Here is a 24,831-nt window from a genome sequence, read left to right on the forward strand (position 1 = left end):
TGTGGGGATTACTGATGGACAATTTATGAACTGTTTTTTGTTTTTTCACTTTCACTGCTGAATATACATCTTTGAATGCAATTCTATGTGTCCTGTCGTATTGAATGGTTGGTGGTCTATTTAAGAGTGATTATTATGGGTATTATTGTATTGAGTATGCGTGTATAATCTTTATCTCATTAAGTGTCGGGTTTTGTGACAGAACAAGACAGATGCACAAGATCCTTGTACGTTTCCCTAAAGTGAACTTTAATTAATGACAGAAATCCTGTCTGGCACCCCAGCATATAAAAACATAAAAAAAGAGTGTGGGAAAACGTTACATAAAAGTGGCACCCCAGATGCATGGGACTCGAACCCACAATCCCTGGCTTAGGATGAGGCAATGATACTGTATGAATGCCATTTTATTTACCATAGTATTCAAGGTACTTTCAACAATACTGTGGTATCTCCATCATGGTCAGTGTACACATACATTTTTATTCGCTAATTTATTTGTATCTGTCATTATTGGACATTTGATTGTGCATGCTCATTTTAATCGTTTAATTCTGTAAATAAAAATAAAAATAAAAAAACGTAGTATTGTTTTTATTATATATATAATATTGCATTTACGTTAATATATCGGTTTTCATTATTAAAAATATTTTAATCTGTTTTAATGTTGAATATGCATTAGCATGAGCATGAGCTTGTGTGAGAGGTTTCGGTTGAACGCGCGCTCCTCAATGCCAGCACAATGCTAATCATCTCTGTCTATGCCAGTATTCACAGTACTGTACATCAAACATGGAGCGTGGCATTCGGCGTCTCATGCATGTTAGTCTGTTTGCTGTCTCAATAGGAGCAGGTGTCTTCCCTCTGGATGAGGAATGACCATGTCAGCTCACACTGTGCCGGTGCTGATGGGAGCTTTGGGATTCAGCGTGGGCAGCCCACAGCGAGCACCGCAGCAGGCCGATACTTCCTGCTCTCAGGCATGCTGATGTTTTATTAAGGTTGCGTTCCTCCCCAGTGTTTCATAATTAAAGCATGGCTGAAGACACTGTTCCCTAATTCCATGGGTTTATTGTATTTATATGGTTTGCAAATGAAAAATGGGCCATATTAGGCCTACTGATAGATGTTTTATTTAGTGTTGCGTCTGAAGTGGCGTGGATGAAAATAATTGATGTCCCAGACTCTGGGTAATAATTCAGTGAGAGATTCACACAGGGTTTCATGTTCTATGAGATCGGTGTTGCATTTTCGCAATTATACAAACTGTTTTATGGTTTTAAAGTGAACATATTATGGAAAATAGGATTTTCCTTTCTCTTTGGAATAAAAGACTTTGATGTATATGTTCTCTATAATACTCTCACTATGTAATGCAAAACTTCCTTCTATAGGGATAAATATGGAAAGTCATGGTGTTGACGCCAGAACCAGCAAGTCACACAGTCATATGGGTTTGGAACATCATGAGGGTGAGTGAAGGATTTTTATTTTTGGGTGAACTATCCCTTTAACATGATACCTGTATGACCGACCACTTTTACATGTTGTTGCTTATTCATGATGTCGCTCTAGGTTTAAGTTATTTTCAGTTTTCTGTTACGTTCAGTTCATTTCACAAACAAAGAGGTTGGAAAATCATAACAGAGACAATTTACAGTACATACACTATCCTGTTCAAGAGTTAGGGGTCAGTAAGTTTTAAAAAAAAATATATATATTTTTTTTATAGAAGACTCTTAAGCTCATGCAGGCTACATTTATTTGATCAAAATACAGTAAAAACTCTAATATTGTTGCAATATAAATTATTACAATATAAAATAACAGTTTTCTATTTTAATAAATTTGAAAGTGTAATATATTCCTGTTATGGCAAAGCTGAATTTTCAGCATTATTTCTCCAGTCTCCAGTGTCACATGATCCTTCAGAAATCATTCTAATATGCTGATTTGCTGCTCAAGAAACATTTCTTCATGTTGCAAACATTTGTGCTGCTTAATATTTTTCTGGAAACTGTCATACATTTTTTCAGGATTCTTTGATTAATAAAGAAAGTAAAAAAAAGTTTTTACATTATAAAGGCCACTTCACACCAAAGGGCATACGTTTAATGATAGAGATAAAGTCAACACCATAATTATAACGATAACAGCACAGAGGAACAATATTGTTAATATCAGTTTAAAAAAATTAATTAAAAAAATTCCCACTGATGACCGACATGAAAAAAAATGTACAGCAAATCACAATCCCCGGCTTTATTGTCTGTTGCCATGGACGCTAATATATATTATAGCTGTCTTTTTACCGTTCTTGGTGTGAACCCTTAAATGTCTTTAGTATTACTTTTGATCAATTTAATGCATGCTGAATAATTTTTAACAGTAGTGAATAGGGGTATAAAACTGTTAATAAATAAATAATAATAGAGCTGTCAATCAAATTACCTGTATGATATCAAATGTTTCACAATGAATCTCATATACCAGTACTTGCTGAGAAAAGCCCCAAAATGAAATTTTAGACATTTCATTATTGTGGCAAATGTGTAAAATCCTTGAATAAACAAAGAGTGTTTTAGGAGTCATTTACGATGACGATTTTATGATGCCGTGTCAAGCATGTCCATTCACACAGAATGATCAGTGGAGGCATCCAGAGAGGTATTATCATCCAGTGCCCTTCATAACAGGCTACTAATGGAGTTAGCCTCTCGCAGTACAGTCATGCTTTCTGGCCTGTGTGTGAGAGAGCGAGGAGCTCCGTTCAGGGCCAATGAACAGGGAACGGGTAACAGGAGGGCAGGCATATGGCCACGGGGGGTTAACGTGAGAGCTGGAGCACGGGCAGATTTCTCGCGTTCACCCCCACCTGCCATCTGCCACCGAACCGGACCAGAACCAGAAGAGCAGGGCAGGCAGAGACTGGCCAGATCTACTTCAGACCGCTCTCCTTTTCTGACCACATTAGGATGAGAGAGAGAGACAAAGAAATAGTGTTTGTTTGAGAGAGATGAAAGAAGAAGAAAAAAAGAGACACTTGCAATCTTGTGAATTAATGGCTCTCTTCCAAAATCTAGTAAGCTGAGTATTTAAGGCAGCATGCGTGCACTCCTGCTGTTCCACAAGGTAAGCATGATTGTGCTGCCTTCTAAGAAAACTCTTTTGGACAGATTCTAAGGCAGTGTGTCAAAGGAAGCAATGCCAAAATGCATTGTAAAAAATGTGTGAGAAATGTTGATAATACAAAAAATGTATGGCTAAAAAGTTACATTTAAAAAGTGTTATTTACCTATTACTCAATAGTAAAATATGCTATGTATTTCCATGCTTGTTAGAGTTTCTTTAACAGAAGTCAGTTTAGACTCTTTAGAACCTTCCTCTGGCAACTCTTTTCTAGTTAACAAGTGTACAAGTCCAGCTCCTATCTACTTGAATGCTGTTTGTATATATGACCCATTAAGTCGCAGCCTATTTAGATCACTTATGAGCTTCCATTTCAGTTAACATGCAGTCTTAGAAGACAGGCGCCTAGACAGCAAGGGAGCTCACATGGTTTTGGAACAGAGCCAGTTCCTTTGCAGTAATTATGAATAATTTCAGCTTTATTACATACAGTTGCTCACTAAATCTTCGAGATGCTTCTCCCCATGCACTGCCTCAGACACTTGGGCAAGAAGATGTGCAATAACATTGCCCTTGCTGGATAAATGCATGAGGGTTATTTTTAGTGTGATGGGAGGCCCACAAGATTAATAAACATTCATCATCCATTTCCTCCAAATTCTTGCTCTCTGTCTTTCTCTATTGCATTCTCTCTCTCTCTCTCTCTCTCTCTCTCTTGCACTCTGTTTTCCGCTCTGTCTTCTCCTTTAGGACAGTGAGAGCTTTCTATCACAGTTTCTAAACTCTATCCATGAAAGAGGAATGGAATAAACGGTGCCAATCATATTATATTTCTCATCCTCTCACACAGTAAAATTCAATAAAAAAAAAAAAAAAAATTATACTGGATAGCAGTAGGGTTCAATCCCAGGACTGTTTGGAGATCATTTTGGTAATGATGTCTTGATTTGGCCCTGAAGCGCATATGCTGATAACCTTCCCATTTCAACGTGACGAGGTCACAGAGGTCACGGCTGCTGCTGTCCTACTTGAACAACTAGATTTGAACCAAGATTTGCTTCCACATCGTAACTCATTCTGGCCGATAACTGCCGTCTGATCATCTTGCAAAGTGACCACACCCATTTCGTTTTTTAATATTGATGTTTATGGGTGGGTAAATCTGAAATCAATGTTACATGCCACAATAATAGGCTGGCGTGCAATGAAGTGTAAAGTAATACATACAGTACTGATTATTTCACAGACATACAAAGTGTATTATACAGATATTTGATATCTTGTTGATATGTGACTAAAAGTTCTTTTGCATGAATTTTCCAATTAATTATTTATTATTTCCTGTTTTTAACATTTATTTAATAGATTGCAATAGATTCTAGATGCTAGGATACACATTAGAGCTAATATTTCTTTTTTCAATTAATACTTTTATTCAGCAAGGATGCGTCAGTAAAGACATCTATATTATTACAAAAGTTTCTATTTCAAATTAATGCTGTTCTTTTGAACGTTCTATTAATCAAAGAATCCTGGGGGGGAAATTGTCACGGTTTACACAGAAATATTAAGCAGCACAACTGTTTTCAACATTGATAATAATAAGAAATGTTTTTTGAGCAGCAAATCAGCATATTAGAATGATTTCTGAAGGATCATGTAACACTGATGATGCTGGAAATTCAGTTTAGCCAACACAGGGATAAATTATTAAACTATATTAAAATAGAAAAGTGCTATTTTACATTGTAATAATATTTCACAATATTACTGTATTTTTTTTTAAAATCAAATAAATGCAGTCTTTGAGCATAATAGACTTATTCCAAAAACATTAAAAATCTATCTGACCACAAAACTTATAAACTGTAGTGTAACAAAATATTGTCAATAGAAATTTCCAAAAGACATATTCATGTTTTAGTAATGTTACTATAAACTTTTGAGATGTTTACGCCCAGAAATCACAATTTAAAATGGTTTGACATGTGCATGGGAGCCCAGTAATAACTGCCTCAAACAATATCTTTCAAATATTTTATGTTATAGGGGCATGGTGATAAAAAAATATGAGATGGGAATTAAAATTACATGTTAATGCTTTTGCGTTCTCTTGCAAATGTTTTGAACTCCCCAGAGAAACTTTCCGTCCACTTTTGTGTTCTTTGTGAATAAATGCAGTTTCTCAGGGGAACGCAAAACATTTGTGAGAGAACGCGAAAGCCTTGACAAATAAATGTTCCTCCCATTTAATATTTTTCCCCCCAAACCATGTCCCTTTAGGGACCCTGTAGTTATGTTATGTAGGTAAATAGATTGTCCATGGGTGTGTTCGAGGCTGAGGCTAACTTTAATCCAGATGTCTTTCATGTAAAATAAATATCTTACTCAAGTTTCATAATCTGACTATTCATCATTCAGCAGAATGAATGAATTGGTTATGGATGATAAAATGAAACCACAAAATCTTTCCAGGGTCTAAAAATATGACCTTGAAACTCTTAGTACAAAACAAATTTGTCCTGTAACAGCAAATACATCACTATGTCTATTTTATAAAGGGACATCACACCTAAATCTCGGGAGAAAATCCTCTCTTACACATACACAAAACATTACTTTTTGCGGACAAATGTTGCCAGACCTCGCAAAATATGCATTGCATGCTGCATGTGGAAGGTTATTTCGCCTCATTCCAAACAATCAGTTATTTCCAGGAAAGGTTATTAAATATTTTCAGCTTGGCAATGATTAAAAAAAATGACATCACAAACTCCAAAATCAGGCCATTCTGACAGGCCCTAATAATATTGAATTATGGTGATATTTCAACATATTACTTTGAGTGAAATAATGTATTAATGCACATCATCTGCATGTGTGTTTGATGACAGGCAGCGGGACCCTGAGGGAGTGTGAGAGTCCACGGCCCGACACACACTGAGATAAATTGTTCTCACTCCAGTGACTGTTATTCATTGGTCAGAGGTTGGAAAGAAGCACTCTGATGGTACCACAGTAGTTATGGTTTCAAATGTTAATAATACCACATGCCAGTACTTGTGGTATATGGGCAGTTGACATGGCATGTAGTAATAATTCAGATGATCCTTTGTAAACTTTTTAGGATACTTTTATATATTGGAAATAGAAATATTTTGTAACATTTACTCTCACTTTTGATCAGTTTAGTGCATCCTTTCTGAATAAAACTACTTCATGTTCATTTGTCAACTACCCATATACATTACCATGGTACTGAATGATTACCGTATCCATGTACTATGGTATTTACATGGTACAGCATCATGGTGCATGTCCTAAAATGCCATGGTAGTATTTGGTACTTTTATGCAGTTCTGTTGTCTTGTAAATAACCATCTTCTAGTTTACCTACAGGTCTCTTCTACTGAACTCTGTTCTACTACTTCAAGACCAACCTATTTTAATCTACAGAGCATCACAAGACAAACTACACTACTCTATTGACTTTAAAAAAGCTCGAACCTGTAAACGTGTCTACAGACGTGGATGGAGCCGGAGTCTGGGGTTCTGTGATTGGTTGGACTGACTCTGTGCTGGTTGGTGTTGAGTCTGTGGGTGGTGTTATGGATGTAGTTATAGACATTGGTACAGTGGCTGGGTCAAGCATTACTGCTAGTGTTGGCACTGAGGATAAAAAACAACATTACAGCCTGTTGAGATCAAATGTTTCTGGCAAATGGTAATTTTAAAAAAAGAAATCACAGGTCTTGTCTTCTGGCAAAATGACACCAAGTAAATTTTTTTTCAGGTCTTGTACTTGGCTCTGACACCAACTTGCGATGTTGAAGATTTGAGTAAAAGCGTAGTTTTTGGTTTCCGACAACATTGTCATACACCCTATTTAGCCAACATTCTTATTTACTAATTCCACAAACGAAAGGGTCCGAAAAAAGGTTTACAGAGATGAAGTGAGTAGTATTCAGCTGGTCATGTGATCTCATTATGGTATAGTAAAACAGCTTTTATGCAGCTGTTATGAATAAAATGTTCATCTCATGCGAGTCTTAATCATTTGAAACATTTTACCATTCTTTAGATGCAAAAGTTAGTGATATCTGCGTCACTAGGATCACTAAAAACGGGAAACACTTCACCTTTAAACTAAAAAAAAAAATACAGAGTGCACCTTTAAAAAGAATCTGACTCTGTATTCCTCATGAGATCAGTCATCACCTCAGATTTCCAACAAAACAGCATTAAACCACCACAAATGGGCAGAACTGCACTGAAATCTCCCATAACCTTGAGCACACCCTCATACATCACAAGCCAGCATTAGAATGCTTTGCGTCTTACATCACATGAAACATTTATGAAGTAAGAAAACTGTGGAAAAATGCATCACGCCATCAGAGTTCACAGTGACGGTTAAGGGACGGATCATAACCGACGTCTTGTTAATGACATGAAATAAAGAGGCCAAAAAGAGTGATGGCAGCAGGAGCGAAAACATGAAAACAACAGTCAGCGTATTCCGTTAGCATGCCACTTACTGCCAGACGTTCCCGACGCCTCGCCTGCAAACACAAAGAGAGGAAGATAACACAAATGAGAGAGTTTTACTCCTTTATTTTTTGAAAACACTCTTGTGGGTTTATTTTATTATTATTTCTCTACCACTCTGGAGCACATCTAAGATTAAAAAAATACAGAAGCCTGCCTCGCTTTTGCAGGCAGTGAGCGTACAGTAGCCATGAACTGTAAATTTGATACTATTCAAAATGCCTATCTTCTTTTTATTGGGAAGTTACTTTGAAAGCTTTGTGCTATTCTACTTTCCTCAGCAAGTGAAGATGCCCCAGTTTTCTACACTGTACGTAAATCATGTGTTCTTCTGTGGTGTGTGCGCGTGTCTGAATACAGCAGGTGCATAATTCTTACAAATGTTCGGGGAGCCGTTGGGTGTGGGCAGGTAGGAGCCGGGCTTCCAGGACTTGGCTTTGAAACCTCTCTCACAGGCCGAACAGTCTTGTCCAGTGGTGTTGTGCTCGCAGTCGCACTGAAGGGTCCCGTCACGGAGGGAGCACTGACCGGCGTGGAGGTTACACTTACACCTGTGAAAACAGGGAACAGCGGACAATTAGCACGCTTGTTACATCGCAGCCACAGGCAAGGGCGAAAGCTGCACCGCCGAGGACGATTCCCACCTTTTATAAGTTAGGGTCACCCGAGGTAGCTCATTAGCTCACCTACTTGGCTCAAGAAATCAGCTAGGCTAATTAGTGGAGCCATAGCGCACGGCTAAAAACAGGACCTGTAGGGAATATTGTGGATTCTACATGTAACCGGGTGGTAAATGCCTTTAAAGTGGTTTTTTTTCTCCCTTATGTTAAAGTCTTTTATTTAATTATTATTTTCCATGTTTAAATATAAAAACAGAGACTACTTATATTTCTTTGGAGTCATCAGCGGGTGGCGCTTTGTGTGTTGTGCACGACAACGTGTTTGCGCTCTTGCCTTACGGCATCCGTAGTATATTCTGTTGGTGAGATGTGCAGTGGGCAGTGCAAGAGAGACGCGCACTCTCGAGAGATTGTCGACAATTTGAGTCATCCATGGGTAAATACAATGTTTTGTGATTATATATTTGTTTAATACCATTTGTGGATGCATATTTTCTGGTGTCGATTCGGAGAACTGTCTTGTTCAAAAAGTTATGTCGTGTGTAATGTCCGCGGTGATGTGACGTCACACCATGCGGTGTAGGCCTGTTTATTTGGTCTTATGCCAAATGTTATACATTTCATTTTTCCAAATGTTTCAAATGCTGTCTATATGACTATAATTTGATGTGATTATTTACACAGTGTACAATATAATGTTGGGGATTTCAACCCTCGTGAAGTGAATGTGGAGGGTGTGTAGGAGCTGATTGTTATGTGAGTGTTATTTTCTCTAATTTCTCTCGAATGATATGTAAGTGGGCAATATAAAAAATATACTTATGTTGTTGTTTTATCTTTGTACAGTATTCCCACTGCCGTATTGTATTGTAACGTTTTAGAAATTTTTGCAACACTTTAATTTCACTCTGAGTAATGTGGAGCTGCAATGATGTTTAATTGTATCATCTGCTCCGTGAACCTCATTTATTGAGTTTTGTTTTTTCTGCTCTTTTGGGTTTCTTTTGTGAACATTTAAAATTGGAATTATTTATTGTCAATTAAATTTATAAATCACATTTGGGAATAAGTTGTTTTTATTTTTACAGCATTAATTGAATAAACTTAAAGTAAATAGAACCCCTAATGTGTTCTTGGTGGTAAACCTAAAACCCCGGTCACACATTTTGGTACCAGGAGTGGGGTTGTTTATTCAATCTGATTCGTTTTTTTTGTCGAGCGGTATAGTTGGGTTAGACAATACGGCAGTGGTGAATATTTTCCAGAGGCTGAGGACGTCCGGAGTGCGGAGGATCGCGGTTGCGGATGAGCTGGCCAGCGTTGGACTGATCGTGTTTCCAGTGTGTCAGGCGGGACGGCTGCTGAGGAGACTGGTTCAGCTTGACGGGGGTCCTTTTGTCGACGAGTGAGCTCCCTGGATTTTACGGCTGCATCCAGGAACTCTGCACCAGCGCGAGGGTGTGTTTGAGCTACTAAAAAGGACAGCGGAGGCTGAAGTTTGCGCCAGGAACATTTATCTTGAACTGAGTTGAGTTAATTCTGATTTGATGCTAGTTGACCTGCTTGTGTAAAAAAAAAAAAAAAAAAAATGTCTGACTCTGAAGAACTGCCTAGAGAGGAGGTGCACGTCCCTGTCGTTGGAGCTGTGGGAAATGACGTCATAGAGCAATTGAGGGGTCAGATAAAAGAGTTAAGTGATTGGAGAAATGATACTCTGGCCAATAGGGCTGTTGGGGGAGGTAACTCAACCCGCTCTTACATTTATGTTCCTCGTGAACGCCAGGTTCAACCTTTTAGCGGGGAGTATAACAAAGATGGACGGTCTGTAGAGGAGTTTATTGAGGAGGTGGAAAGGGTCCTACGGGCCAGAGACCAGACACAAGAAGAACAGCTTGACTTTATCATCTCTCTTTTGAGAGGGCCTGCACTGGAAGAGGTGCGTTTATGTGTTGGAAACCATTCCAGGCGGGCCAGTGATTTGTTTACTTTCCTGCGGGAGGCATTCGGGGAACGGCGTAGCGGGACTCAATTGTTGCAAACGTTTTACAACCGCAAACAATTGGATGGGGAAGATCTGCGAAATTACTCTCATGCGCTCTCTCGCCTTTTAAGCTCAGCTGCAAAGCAATCCCCAGGTGGTTTTTTGGCGAATGAAGAGGAGATTTTGCGCGATCAGTTTGTGGAGGGTGTGCGAGATGCCACGTTAAGGCGAGAGCTGCGTAAAATAATCAGAGAAAGGCCCCACTTAACCCTGCTTGAGGTTCGCAATGAGGCTGTTCTTTGGTCCATGGAGGAAAGCAGGCCGACCAGAGTAGCAAATAGTCGACCAGTCCATTCAGAATTGCTTGGTCAACCGGGTGATACTTCTGTCGGGTCTGAGAAACAAACTTCTACTCTGTTGAATGATATTTTACAGGTGATTTCCCGGCAGGACAAGCGAATAAGTGAGCAAGAGCAGACTATTTCTGAGCTCACCAAGGCAGTCAAGGAGTTGACTGTGCAGCGTTCAGTGTCTGTTCCGCAGAATTATGTACCCGTATCTAAGCCGCCTCCCAGGTTTACAGAAGAGGGAGAACCTATCTGTTTCAGATGCAACGGGGTTGGGCATATCGCTAGACATTGCACCGTGAGACGGGGTGGGAGACCCAAGAGTGCTGGCAGGACAACTGAAGGGCAAGAAAAACAAGGTCCTTCTGTTGCGGGCTGTCAGGCAGCACAAGGGGTAGTATCTGGTTCACCACCTCTGGGAACTAGTCGGGACAGGTTCTTTGAACGGGCTGTTGGAACGTGCCCGATGGTAGACTTGAAAATCAAGGGTGTGCCAGTGTCATGCTTGTTAGACACTGGTAGTCAGGTCAGTACTATTACTGAGGGGTTCTTCCGAGAACATCTATTTGGGGATGATCGTGATGTGTTGTCTACCTCAGGTTGGCTAAAGATCACGGCAGCCAACGGTTTAGACATTCCCTATTTGGGTTACATGGAGCTGGATGTGGAAGTTATGGGGATGACCCTGCCTGAATGTGGTTTCTTGGTCGTTAAAGAAACTCTTAGTCCGTCGTCGGTGGCCGTGCTCATTGGAATGAACATCATCAGTAAGTGCCGACAGATTGTTCATGCTGAGTTTGACACCACGCTGGGTGGTAGGCTGGATTCGGACTGGAGGGCAGTTTTCCAGCAGGCACAATCAGTTGAGTTAGTTGAGCGAGTTTCATTTGCACGGGTCGTGGGTAAGACTCCTGCTCATGTGCCTGCTTGGTCGGCAGCTACTGTCCTGATTAAGGGGATGGAAACCAGTAAAAAGGATGGTTCAGTGTGGTTGGTAGAACCAGCAAATACGGCCTTACCAGGAGGTTTAGTTGTAGTACCTACCTTGATTACATCAGAGTTACCCGTGTGTCCAGTGAGAGTACTTAACTTGTCTCAGGAAGATCTTTGGCTTCAGCCTAGGGCCCGTCTAGGTATGTTGTCTCCGGTCGATGGTTATAGTGTGGGTTCGTCCTGTGAAGTGAGGTTCCAGCGAATTTCCGCAGACACAGAACAGGTTACTATGGGTGAAGGTCATGGTTCTGAGCCTCAGGCCCAGTCAGTTTTGGATCACATTGACATGGGAGGCACACTTGAACAGCAGGTTCAGTTAAAAGCTGTGCTGGGCAAGTATTCAAGCGTGTTTGCCCTGGAGGACGATGATTTGGGTTATACAGATAAGGTTCAGCATGAGATACATCTGACTGATGACGTACCAGTGAATCAGCCATACCGGCGAATTCCACCAAATCAGTACCAGGAGGTCAGAGAGCACATCACCAAGTTGCTGAAAAAGGGTGTAATTCAGGAGAGTGGGAGTGCTTACGCCTCGCCTGTGGTACTTGTGCGCAAAACTGATGGGTCGCTACGGTTGTGCGTAGATTATCGAAAGCTCAACGCCAAGACGAGGCGTGACGCATTTCCACTACCCAGAATTGATGAGAGCTTCGATGCCCTCAGGGGAGCGAAGTTCTTTACAACAGTGGACTTGGCCTCGGGGTATCATCAGATTGCGGTGAGTGACCGGGATAGGGCCAAGACGGCGTTCACCACACCTTTTGGCTTATTTGAGTACCGGAGAATGCCGTTTGGGGTCTGCAACGGACCATCTACCTTTCAGCGGCTCATGCAGTCTGTTATGAGCGATCTGATCTTTCAGGTGTTGATTGTGTACCTAGATGACATTTTGCTGTTTTCACAGACCTTTGAGGAACACCTGGAAAGACTAGAGATGGTGCTGAAACGGTTGTCAGATACCGGTTTAAAAGTCAAGTTGGGGAAGTGCCGTTTCCTCCAAGACTCTGTGAGATTTCTTGGCCACCAGGTTTCGGCACAAGGGATTTCTCCTGACCCAGACAAGGTTGTTGCAGTCAGTAATTGGAAGACCCCAGAAACGGTCAAGGAGCTGAGGTCATTTCTAGGGTTCTGCAGCTATTATAGGAAGTTTATTGAGGGCTTCTCGAAGATAGCTGGACCCTTACATGATCTGGTAAATGCATGTTTGGGTGAAGGCAGGTGCGCAAAGAGTGGTCGTCACTTTAGGTCTGGTTGGTCTAATGAGTGTGATCATGCATTCAGTCAGTTGAAGTGGAAGTTAACAACGGCACCTGTGCTGGGTTTTGCGGACTTCACTTTCCCTTTCATACTCGAGACTGATGCGAGCCAGAATGGCTTAGGGGCCATTCTGTACCAGGTACAGGATGACAAGAAGCGGGTCATTGCATACGCAAGCAGAAGATTGCGTAACGCAGAGAGAAACGATCGCAATTACAGTAGCATGAAGCTCGAACTACTGGCCCTTAAGTGGGCTGTAGTCGAGAAGTTTCGTGGCTATTTACTTGGGTCTTGGTTTGAGGTGATTACAGATAACAATCCGCTTTGTCACTTGCAAACTGCAAAGTTAGGAGCGATCGAACAGAGATGGGTTGCTCAGCTGTCTGTCTTCAACTTTGAGGTGAAGTACAGGCCAGGCAAGAGTAACGCTGCAGCTGATGCTCTGTCTAGGCAGGAGTTTGCAGGGGAGCCAGAATCCGTTCTTGACGCTGATTGGGATGAGTGTGTAGCGATTTGCAGTGTTTTTAGCCGTGGTACAGCTTTGGAACCTGAACTCGCTCTGAAGGGACTTGAGTGCTGTAGGTTAAGGCAAATACGTGTGCTGGAGGCTGGAGAAGCAGTCGCTAGTCTCCAAGGTAACACTCATACGCTTCCTGGTTACACTAGGGAACAGCTGGTCGAGTTTCAGAAAAGTGACCCTGTTCTGAGGGAGTTTAGAGAGTTTTGGAACACGAAAAAGAGACCAGATCATCTGGAAAGAAAGTCTCTGTCCAGGTCTGTGAAGTGCCTTCTGAAGCAGTGGAGCCTCTTAAGAGAACGAAATGGGTTGTTATATCGAGTAGTAGATGGCCCTTCTGAGGAATGCTGCTGGCAACTGTTGTTGCCGGGTTGTTTGAAGAAAACAGTACTGCAGAGCGTGCACGACGATATGGGGCACCAGGGCATTGAGCGGACCTTGGGGTTGTTGAAGCAGAGGTGTTTTTGGTCCGGTATGTATGAGGATGTGGAGGAATGGGTAAAGAAGTGCCAGCGTTGTATCCTTACCAAGATGCCTCAGCCCAAAGTCCGTGCCCCTGTGAGAGCATTCTTGGCTTCCAGACCCCTGGAAGTGATTGCGGTGGACTTTACAGTATTAGAGCCTGCTTCTGATGGGCGTGAAAATGTTTTGGTCGTTACTGATGTTTTCACAAAGTTCACACAGGCGTTTCCCACCAGAGACCAAAAAGCGGATACCACAGCAAAAACCTTGTTGAAAGAGTGGTTTATGAAGTACGGAGTCCCTGAGAGGTTGCACTCCGACCAAGGTCGTAATTTCGAGAGCGAAGTAATTGCTGAGCTGTGCAGACTCTATGGTGTGAAGAAGACCCGAACCACCCCTTATAGGCCGCAGGGAAATGCCCAGTGTGAACGGTACAACCGAACACTTCACAATCTGCTACGTACATTACCACCAGAACGTAAACGCCGTTGGCCCGAGTACTTGCCGGAGTTAGTCCTTGCTTATAATGTGACTCCGCATGCTACTACAGGATTTTCCCCATATTATTTACTTTTTGGGGTACAACCACATCTTCCCATTGATGCATTGTTGGGAAGTGAGGAGGTCTCAGAGGGAAAACAAGACTGGTTGTCTGTCCATAGAGAGAGGCTGAGATATGCCCATGAGAAAGCAAAGGAGCACTCGGAGGAGAAAGCTCTAGAGAGAGTGACTCGGCTGAATGAAAAGACATTTTGTCCCCTGGTCAGTGTGGGCGAGTTGGTGTATCTGCGCCAGCGGCCTCCAGGGAGGAATAAGATTCAAGATGCCTGGAGCCCGATCATCTACCGAGTAGTGGAAATAGTTGGCACAACTTACACTGTTGAGCCGTTGGATGGAGGGCTCTCGAAGAGGGTTCACAGGTCAGAGTTGCGTCCAGGTGCCGTACCCACTCCTAGGCCTAGGAGTAAGAAGTCTGAGCCCGATGCACTGCCTGTCGTGTCGGATGTGAACGAGACTTCTGAGACAGATTTTGTGATAGTAGAGGAGCAACCCTTTGTGAGAGGGGCTGCACACCCTTCAATGCGCTCAGAGGCACTGGGTACTTCAGGGTTGAGAGGTGGCCAGTTACAAGAATCAGCGGATATGGATGGAGACCCTGCAGAGTCTGACAGTGTGGTCCTTAATGTAGAGACTCCAGTTGAGCGTGTCCAGGAGGAGCTTGAGACTGGTGAAGTGCATAACCCAGTCCAGAGAGAATTGCCAGTTCCAGCTGTGCGCAGAAGCAAGCGAGCAACTGCGGGTATTCACAATAATCCTTTTCATGCACCCAGGTCCGCTTGTCATGCAGTGAACGTCAGCACGGATATGGTGTCTCAGGTATTGGCCAGTATTGGCACTGCATTGTTTGAAAAGGCATTACAGGGTGTTATGAATGCTGAAATGGGTGATTAAGGGAGTCATCGAGGACGCTGACTTGAAGCAGGGGAGGATGTAACCGGGTGGTAAATGCCTTTAAAGTGGTTTTTTTTCTCCCTTATGTTAAAGTCTTTTATTTAATTATTATTTTCCATGTTTAAATATAAAAACAGAGACTACTTATATTTCTTTGGAGTCATCAGCGGGTGGCGCTTTGTGTGTTGTGCACGACAACGTGTTTGCGCTCTTGCCTTACGGCATCCGTAGTATATTCTGTTGGTGAGATGTGCAGTGGGCAGTGCAAGAGAGACGCGCACTCTCGAGAGATTGTCGACAATTTGAGTCATCCATGGTGTACAATATAATGTTGGGGATTTCAACCCTCGTGAAGTGAATGTGGAGGGTGTGTAGGAGCTGATTGTTATGTGAGTGTTATTTTCTCTAATTTCTCTCGAATGATATGTAAGTGGGCAATATAAAAAATATACTTATGTTGTTGTTTTATCTTTGTACAGTATTCCCACTGCCGTATTGTATTGTAACGTTTTAGAAATTTTTGCAACACTTTAATTTCACTCTGAGTAATGTGGAGCTGCAATGATGTTTAATTGTATCATCTGCTCCGTGAACCTCATTTATTGAGTTTTGTTTTTTCTGCTCTTTTGGGTTTCTTTTGTGAACATTTAAAATTGGAATTATTTATTGTCAATTAAATTTATAAATCACATTTGGGAATAAGTTGTTTTTATTTTTACAGCATTAATTGAATAAACTTAAAGTAAATAGAACCCCTAATGTGTTCTTGGTGGTAAACCTAAAACCCCGGTCACATACAGATCATGGCTGTAAAGTTAAAGAGAGGGGTTTTGGGCCAATGAGATTTCACTGTGGGCGGGGCTATCCAGTACACCGCTGGTTCAGGCCTGCTGGTTTTGTTGCTTATCACGGCCGGTTTGGACAAAATCTCAGATTTAAGGCAGCGATTTTATTGCTGGAGTTCAGCAGGTTGCTGTACACAGCAAAAAATGATTTTCTTCCTCTATATTTTTTTGTTTGTTTTCCAGTAAACATTTATCATTCTTAAATCAATATACATTACTTGAGAAGCAAAATGACATAAGATAAGCTTGTTTTCTGAAAAATGTATCAAAATGAAGTGACTTTACTCTAAACAGGGGACAATGTCTGCCAGGGAGGTAAGAAATATAAACTTGTTTTCAATTTGAATTGTTTATTTTTCTTACCCCATTGGCAGATATATACTGTATATATACACTCACCTAAAGGAACACCATACTGATACTGTGTTTGACCCCCTTTCGCCTTCAGAACTGCCTTAATTCTACGTGGCATTGATTCAACAAGGTGCTGAAAGCATTCTTTAGAAATGTTGGCCCATATTGATAGGATAGCATCTTGCAGTTGATGGAGATTTGTGGGATGCACATCCAGGGCACGAAGCTCCCGTTCCACCACATCCCAAAGATGCTCTATTGGGTTGAGCTCTGGTGACTGTGGGGGCCATTTTAGTACTGTGAACTCATTGTCATGTTCAAGAAACCAATTTGAAATGATTCGAGCTTTGTGACATGGTGCATTATCCTGCTGGAAGTAGCCATCAGAGGATGGGTACATGGTGGCCATAAAGGGATGGACATGGTCAGAAACAATGCTCAGGTAGGCCGTGGTATTTAAACGATGCCCAATTGGCACTAAGGGGCCTAAAGTGTGCCAAGAAAACATCCGCCACACCATTACACCACCACCACCAGCCTGCACAGTGGTAACAAGGCATGATGGATCCATGTTCTCATTCTGTTTACGCCAAATTCTGACTCTAACATCTGAATGTCTCAACAGAAATCGAGACTCATCAGACCAGGCAACATTTTTCCAGTCTTCAACTGTCCAATTTTGGTGAGCTCTTGCAAATTGTAGCCTCTTTTTTCCTATTTGTAGTGGAGATGAGTGGTACCCGGTGGGGTCTTCTGCTGTTGTAGCCCATCCGCCTCAAGGTTGTGCGTGTTGTGGCTTCACAAATGCTTTGCTGCATACCTCGGTTGTAACGAGTGGCTATTCCAGTCAAAGTTGCTCTTCTATCAGCTTGAATCAGTCGGCCCATTCTCCTCTGACCTCTAGCATCAACAAGGCATTTTCGCCCACAGGACTGCCGCATACTGGATGTTTTTCCCTTTTCACACCATTCTTTGTAAACCCTAGAAATGGTTGTGCGTGAAAATCCCAGTAACTGAGCAGATATACTGTGAAATACTCAGACTCGTCTGGCACCAACAACCATGCCACGCTCAACATTGCTTAAATCACCTTTCTTTCCCATTCTGACATTCAGTTTGGAGTTCAGGAGATTGTCTTGACCAGGACCACACCCCTAAATGCATTGAAGCAACTGCCATGTGATTGGTTGATTAGATAATTGCATTAATGAGAAATTGAACAGGTGTTCCTAATAATCCTTTAGGTGAGTGTATACTGTATATATATATATATATATATATATAGCAAAAAAAAGTTAATTTAAATAAAGCTGAAATAAAATAAATATTAGACTAGTTTCACTTAGATAATTTATAATTTAAGTATAAGTACTAAATTACTCAAACTAAAACTAAAAAAAAAATGTAAGCTAAATAGAATGAAAATGACTTAACAGTATATACATAATACTAAAAAAACACTGGTGTAGTAAGACAAGATACAATATATGAAAACAAGAGTTATGTAGAGTTGCTTTTTAAGGATTTTTAGATAACTTTACTGGAAAACAAGTCATTTTTTATGGTGTGTGGTCCTAAAAACTTCTGTCCACTCTTTTATTAGTGTGATTATTAATTGATTATTAGTGTGATATTTAAGTCTATTTTTGTTACTTTGCTAGATGATTTGCTATGTTTCATCATTATCAACTCTTGACCCATGTTTGTAAGCACTATAGAGGCTGTTTGTGGTTGTTGTAGACGCGGGTGAGTTTGATTCTTTTTGTCTCTGATGTTGGAGATAAAACTCTGGGATCTGTGGGGACAGTAAACAGCTTCCGTCTGCTCTACTCCAAATATAGCAGCCATCTACTGGGGGGAAGGGAATACCTCGAGAAAGATGGAACGAACAAAAGAGAGAGAGTGAGTAATGATTATCGCTAGTAATGAGAATAAATGGGGGATATTGAGATGGCCTTGCCTTGTCTCTCCTTATCGGTGGCTTTATAAGAAAAATCTGCAGTGCTCCACAAAATGTCGCTTCCCTCCTTTGAGTTTATGAGGAATGCTCTGGCTATCTGACAGCCGAGTTTAAGGATAGTTGAGATTAAAGGTCTGGGGAGGAAAGCAGGTTAGAATGGAAATGATGACTTTTGCAATTACAATCTCTCTAATCAAATGAGTGTGTAAATCCCAATGCTTCGGATTTTTTTTCATCCTCACTAGAGCGAACAGCAATCCATTTGCATGAAATATTTATGAAGCTGACCTATATATTTCCATGCGGACACCCCATAACCAAACCTTGTATTGCCGTATAATGAGGTCTACCTCGCCCTCTGAAGTTTCCCATGAAGAAAGTGATGCTATGCCAACATACGAAACTCCGGAATAAAATGCTGTCTTATGCCTTCCTAGATTGCTGTAAAGCTATTTCTTGTTTGCATGTTTTAATGTTTTTTTCCCCCATTAAGCATGAACATTTTTAAATGTAAAATCCAAAACATTTAAAATGAAACTGTATACATAATCTTAATTTAACACAGTGCACTGTATCTTAGTGCATATCTTATAAATTGTAACTTTAAAAACCTAACCTGTCTGTTTCCACACCCTCTCGTTTACTACATCTCAAACATGAGTGATAGTGGAGAGTGTGATTTTACTTAATTTCATTTACTTTAATTAGGTCTTCCTTCGAAAGCCTGAGGAAACAGTTAGACTTCTACCACCCTCTTGAGGCCTTTAAGCCGTAATTAAAACCCAGTGTCAATCACACACTCATTCATTTGGCTGTTTCTCCAAGACCAAGTGCCTATCAAGCTCCTATCATGACAAATCAATCAGCGGCGGACCACTTCGTTTCGGAGATCCTCGCCTTTAGGGAGACCCTCTCTACTTTTGAGAGACAGCGCAGGATCTCAGACGAACGTTAATCAATTAAAGCACGGCAGGGTCTCATATCAATTTCTGACCAAATCCAGTGTGTAGGCTTTACAGTCCTCTTATGTACAGATTGAAATAGGACTCACCCTGTGAGGAGCGATGAGAAACGGATGAGGACGAGTCTTTGTATAATGTAGAGCACCGCGAGCAGATATAGATGTGTTCTGAAGAGCGTCTTTCTTGCTCCATGTGTTTATTTTGCTTGGGTTGCATATTTGGATGTTGATTCATCTATGGGCACTTTTATGTTGAGGTTTTTTATTTATTTATGAAAGTCACATTTAAACTGTCTTGGAAACTTTTTACTGTCTCATCATATGCACCACTGTTCAAATGTCTGGGGTCAGTAAGAATTGTTTTTTTTTATAATACATTTTTGTATTAATTAATACTGTTATTCAATGATACTGAAGACTAATATTTACCAAACTTTTATATACACCAAACTTTTAACCATAGTGTATTTTTTGCTATTTTTCAAATTCATTTATACTGTAGATTTAGTTTTACTCTTGCCAGACCCAGACATTCCATCATAAAAATATTGCATTTTAAAAATTAAGAGATTGATTCAATCATAAAACATTTCACTACTGAAAATTATTTAAATAATTTTTTTAGTACAGTTACAACCCGTTACAACCTGTTACATCATTTTAACCACATTGTTTATATATATATATATATATATAAAGTTTGCAGCTTCAGAGAAAGTGTGATGTGTCAAGAAAAATCGAAGTAAATAATATTACTTTTATGGTATGTTTTATCATTTCCAATCGAGGTTTAATTTTGTCAAATTATGCAAAAGTGTGAAAATATAATTGTGTGTATTTGTATTTTTTCATATATGTATTTTTGTTAACATAAAATGTTAGTTATAAAATGAGCACTAGCAAGACAAAGGAGTCAGACATTTAAAAAATGTAATTTCCACCAATATGAAATGTGATGGAAATGACATTGTGGTGGAAATGTTCATGATGTAGAAAAACTGCAGAAATGATGGAAGTGATCAACATTTATACATTTTGTCAGGCATTTTCAGACTAATATAAGGTGAATGAAGACTTAACACATGAATGAAAGTGTTCTTAGTCAAAGCAACACCTAATGAAGGTGTATTCAGCACACTTAAACATGTGTTAAATCAGGACTTGCATCTCAAACAAAGCCAGATGAAAGCGGCACCAGCGACTAATACAGGGCAGCTGCAGGAATCTAACATGCCGCGGAAAAAAACAGCGCTTGAAGTGATTCAAGCCCTTGGCAAAAACAACCCTAAAAAGAAATCTGTCTGGTTTGACAGCTGAATAAATGCCTGCTGGCGTTTTGTAAATGTGCATGGATAGTGAGTGTGAAAACTGCAAGCGATACGGACACTAGCTTGCAGATTGGTATGCATTCCTCATCATCATGAATATTCTATATTATTGACACATCACCAAAAAAAAAAAAAAAGCCAAGTAGACAGGAAAGTCTTGTGATTAAAAACCAAGGACAGAAGAAATCATTTGTGATGCTGTTAAGGACAGAGAGGGCAAGGCCATTTTGCTCTTATTAAAACGCTGGCATTATAGGGTGGATGAACCGGCCCGTGTGCATTTTTAGCGCAGACTGCAGCAAACCAGGCGACCTCTCTGCAGCTTGCAGGAGAACAGCAGGAGGCTTCCTGGGTCTCGGTAGGGAGGCGAAGTATACAGGCATCTTTTTCTGGGGTGAATCTGTGTCAATCCAGGGCAGCTATATCCAGACACCGCAGGGCTGGGACCCCACTGCTCGGGACAGGAACAGATCTCATGGGCACGCTTGCTGCCAGGCTCTGCTGTTGGGATAGGATCAAACCCCTATCTGGCCATCTGTGACTGGAGAATCAGGAGTGTGTGATAAACATATGGCCCTTAATGCTCCGGCAAAACAGAGGATCTAAAGGAGAGCGCCAGTAACTAGTCAGCTGTTGTGGATTCTTCTCAAAGCTTCAGACTTTGAGCTACAAGTTGCGTTGGAAAGGCCTGGGAAAATGTAGCCTTCACCTTCAATGTAGATGTGGAAACATCAAACAATTAGGGAATTTCAGTTGCAGTTCTGGGGTAATTGCTGATCTAGGTTCAGTTTCACACCCTAATCTAATTGGAAAGAAGGGAATAGCTGAGTTGTAGTTTGCATGCACAGAATCACACACACACAAATATAAACATAGATGATGATGATGAATCTGGTGAAAATAAATTCACCGAACACATCCCTTGTACTGTATCTTTATCCTAACTTAAAGATTTTCAAGTCATTGGATTTTTATTGGTATTATTCAGGTTGGAGGTCTTGCTGATAAAAGAAAAATCATGCATATACGTTGTCATGATCCCTGTACTGTCTTGTGTTTTGTAGGACTTTTATGTTGAAGTATATTCTTAGTTCCCCATTGTTCCCCATTGTTGTTCATTTCCTGTGTTTGGTTCCTGTTTTGCTTTGTACCTTGTTTGTCACCATAGTTACCCTAATTAGTTCCCATGACATCAATCACCAACACCTTTCTCTCATCAGCCTCTTGTTAACCAGTCTATATAAACCGCTGTGCTTCAGTTGTTGTTTGTCGGTCTTTACTGCTGTTTGTTAGCCTGACGTTGTCATACTCAGGTTCTAGTCAGAATGTGAGTCTGATAGGCCTACTGCTCCATTGGGCTGTGATTATGGGGCGTGTTTCAACCGAACCAGGAAAGAAAATGCCTTGATCGCGGTTCTCTATTCCTCTTTTAAAGTTAATGAGCTGTCTACGCCTTCTGTAACAAACGCGATGGCTGAATCTACACATCTAAATTCTCCAGCGGCAGCCATTCTTTGTTGTAAACGAATTCAACCCAAGCGTGACCCACCCTTTTTGGTGACATGGATGATTACGTTACGGTTGATCATCTGTCCATCATCGTATAAAGCCCGCCCTGACAATTTGATTGGTCCGAACAGCTTTGGTTTGGGCATACTTGCTTCACAACGGATCAAGTCCAGACCGAACTTCCCATCCTCAAATGTTGTGGGCGGAGCTAAGTTCGGCTGGCATCCAGGGGTGCGTTTCCCGAAAGCATCGTTAGCCAACTATGGTCGCAAGTTCCGTCGTTACCAATAGAGATCAATGGGAATTGCGACCAACTTGCGACCATAGTTGGCTAACGATGCTTTCGGGAAACGCACCCCTGGATAGCTGTTTGTGTGTTCCTGTTGTTGTTCTCCTGCCTTCTCTTTATGGATTTTACCTTTGTTCCTGGATTATTTTGCATTTATGTTTGTCTATTAAAACTTGTGCTTGCATCAGGATTCCCTCTCTGCCTCATCCATGCTTACACGTTACATGCATCTCCTTGAGTCGCTTAATTATCATTCTGACTTGAATACTTGTATGTTATAATTTTTGTAAAAAACAATAATTACAAAAATATTTGCCTATATGGTGTTTTGTATTAGGTATGAACAGTGTATAGATAGCATGCAACTTGAAGGTTTTACAGAATATGGCAGGAAATCTTTTTTAATTGATTTTACAGAAAATGAAGTAGAAAGGGACACATTCACCTACAGTAGACTCCATAACTTTACCCTCCAGTTGGTTCACCATCCATCCCTATATGAAACTAATGTAAGTACAATTTCTGGTGACAAATGGAATTACAACCATAGTGATTGTTTCCAAATAGGTTTCCCAAAGGTTTACTGTCGACAGATTAATAGATCGTAACCTTCAGACTCTCACGAATCCTTTCCTCACGGGTCAAAATGACCCGAAAGCATTACAATTACACTTAATTTTTTTGTCCAAAAAGCTTATATAATTTTATTTTGATAATATTTTGTGTCCTGCAAATATGTTCAAATCTTACCACTTCAGATCTGTGTGTTGTCTGCATTGTCACTGACTGATTTTTATTTGATTGAAAATTGGGGGAAAAAACATTGCCCCATTATGCTCCCCATTGCCCCATTATGTGTTCTGCATTGGGTATGTTCTATGGTCTCATCCCTTCATGACTGTGTGTTTTTTCCCCATTCATTCCTATGGGAGTCAAATTGACCACAGGGGAATCTGTGAAGAGAGAAAGTAGTTTGCAATTTTTTTTAATTGATCAAATTAAATTAAAACAATTGAGAGCTCTAGTTTAAATAAAAAGTGGTAAAATCTGTAAAGAAAATAATAATAATATCACATGAACATGTTTAGAATTCTCCTGAATGTAATTCTCTGCCTGTAGCCCCCTTTGACGTGAGTTTAAACCTGCCATTGCTTAGGTAATGAGGTTTTGGATAAATCTGCACAACTAGAGACAAGTGTGACGCAATTCTCCCCAGGGTGTCGTTGAGGAACATTTATAGAATATCATTATGAGCATTTATGCCTTTATGGGATGCGGCGGCTAGATTTCTTTCAAGATTTGTTTAAAAGCGGTAAAGTCTGGTGCAAATAACAGGAGCACGGCGCACTGATGAATAAATAGCAGTGGCACTAAACAAACACAGATAGACAGATAAAAGGCTGCCGCTGGAGTCCGTTACTCTGAAGCAGCTGGAAGCTGCCGTTAATGGGAGCTTGATTTATTTTTCCCACAGTCCTCTCTCACGAGACACCCTGACTATTTATTCTCATTTGCGAAGAAGCACTGCCAGGCTCATCATGAGGCACTTACGCAAACAAAAACGGATGGAGGAAAGACGAGGACAATCGGTGCCCGGAGAATCACCTCAGGCCGGCCTAGATTGGTCATTATCACTAGTACCCGACTGACTTATTACCTCCATTTTGAAGAGGACCGAGGAACAGCGCTGGAAGAGAATGTGGAGAAAGAGTGGCCATTAGTGAACGGTAATGTGTGAACGTCTCCAAATAGGCTGCCCGGCCCATGAACTTGGGCTGTTTGAGAAAATGACCCGCTTTGTTAACAAGCTCAACGTCTTGAGCCTCATACACCTTATATTAGCAATGTTTTTTTCCACCATCCTTTATGGATGAGAGGTACAAATTGAACATGACAGCTCTCCAAAAATAAGATTCAACTCAGTTTACACGGTGTTCAGGCAGCGGATATTGATTTATAAGAATCGCTCACTATAGACTGATGTGGGTAATTGGCTTTAAATGCTCTTTTCTCTTCCTCAGCCTAATCCTTCCACAGGACCCTGAAAGCTGTGCCCTCCTCTAATGATGCCCGATTCAGACTCCTCCGGTGGTGCGCCTCTCACAGAACTTCCTCGCCTCACTAAGACGCCTGTTTTCATATTCCTTATTATCGACTCTCCAGCCCCTTCCCACATTTTTGAAGTATAGCAGCTAGAGAAAAAAAAGGTCAGCCCCACAATAGTGGATCTGTGGGTTAAAAGGCAGTCATGGGGAGTTCGTTTCTGAATGTCG

The 24,831-nt window shown here is 40.9% G+C and overlaps 1 protein-coding gene across 4 annotated transcripts in view; it reads right to left on the reverse strand.

The window, feature by feature from the left end:
• The window catches only part of ntng2a (netrin g2a), a 93,264-nt gene that overhangs the window by 17,275 nt on the left and 51,158 nt on the right, over positions 1-24,831 (reverse strand). For 2 of the 4 annotated variants that reach the window (XM_056259719.1, XM_056259717.1), the window contains exons 4-6: positions 8,059-8,231; positions 7,671-7,694; positions 6,640-6,801 (exon numbers count right to left, since the gene is read on the reverse strand). In XM_056259719.1, coding sequence (XP_056115694.1) covers positions 6,640-6,801; positions 7,671-7,694; positions 8,059-8,231 — 359 coding nt within the window. The remainder of the gene's footprint in view (positions 1-6,639; positions 6,802-7,670; positions 7,695-8,058; positions 8,232-24,831) is intronic. The other 2 variants (XM_056259718.1, XM_056259716.1) reach the window with 1 other exon arrangement.

Source organism: Rhinichthys klamathensis, unplaced genomic scaffold (assembly GCF_029890125.1).
Source record: "Rhinichthys klamathensis goyatoka isolate OS25496 unplaced genomic scaffold, OSU_Roscu_1.1 h1tg000169l_1, whole genome shotgun sequence".
NCBI lineage: Eukaryota > Metazoa > Chordata > Actinopteri > Cypriniformes > Leuciscidae > Rhinichthys > Rhinichthys klamathensis.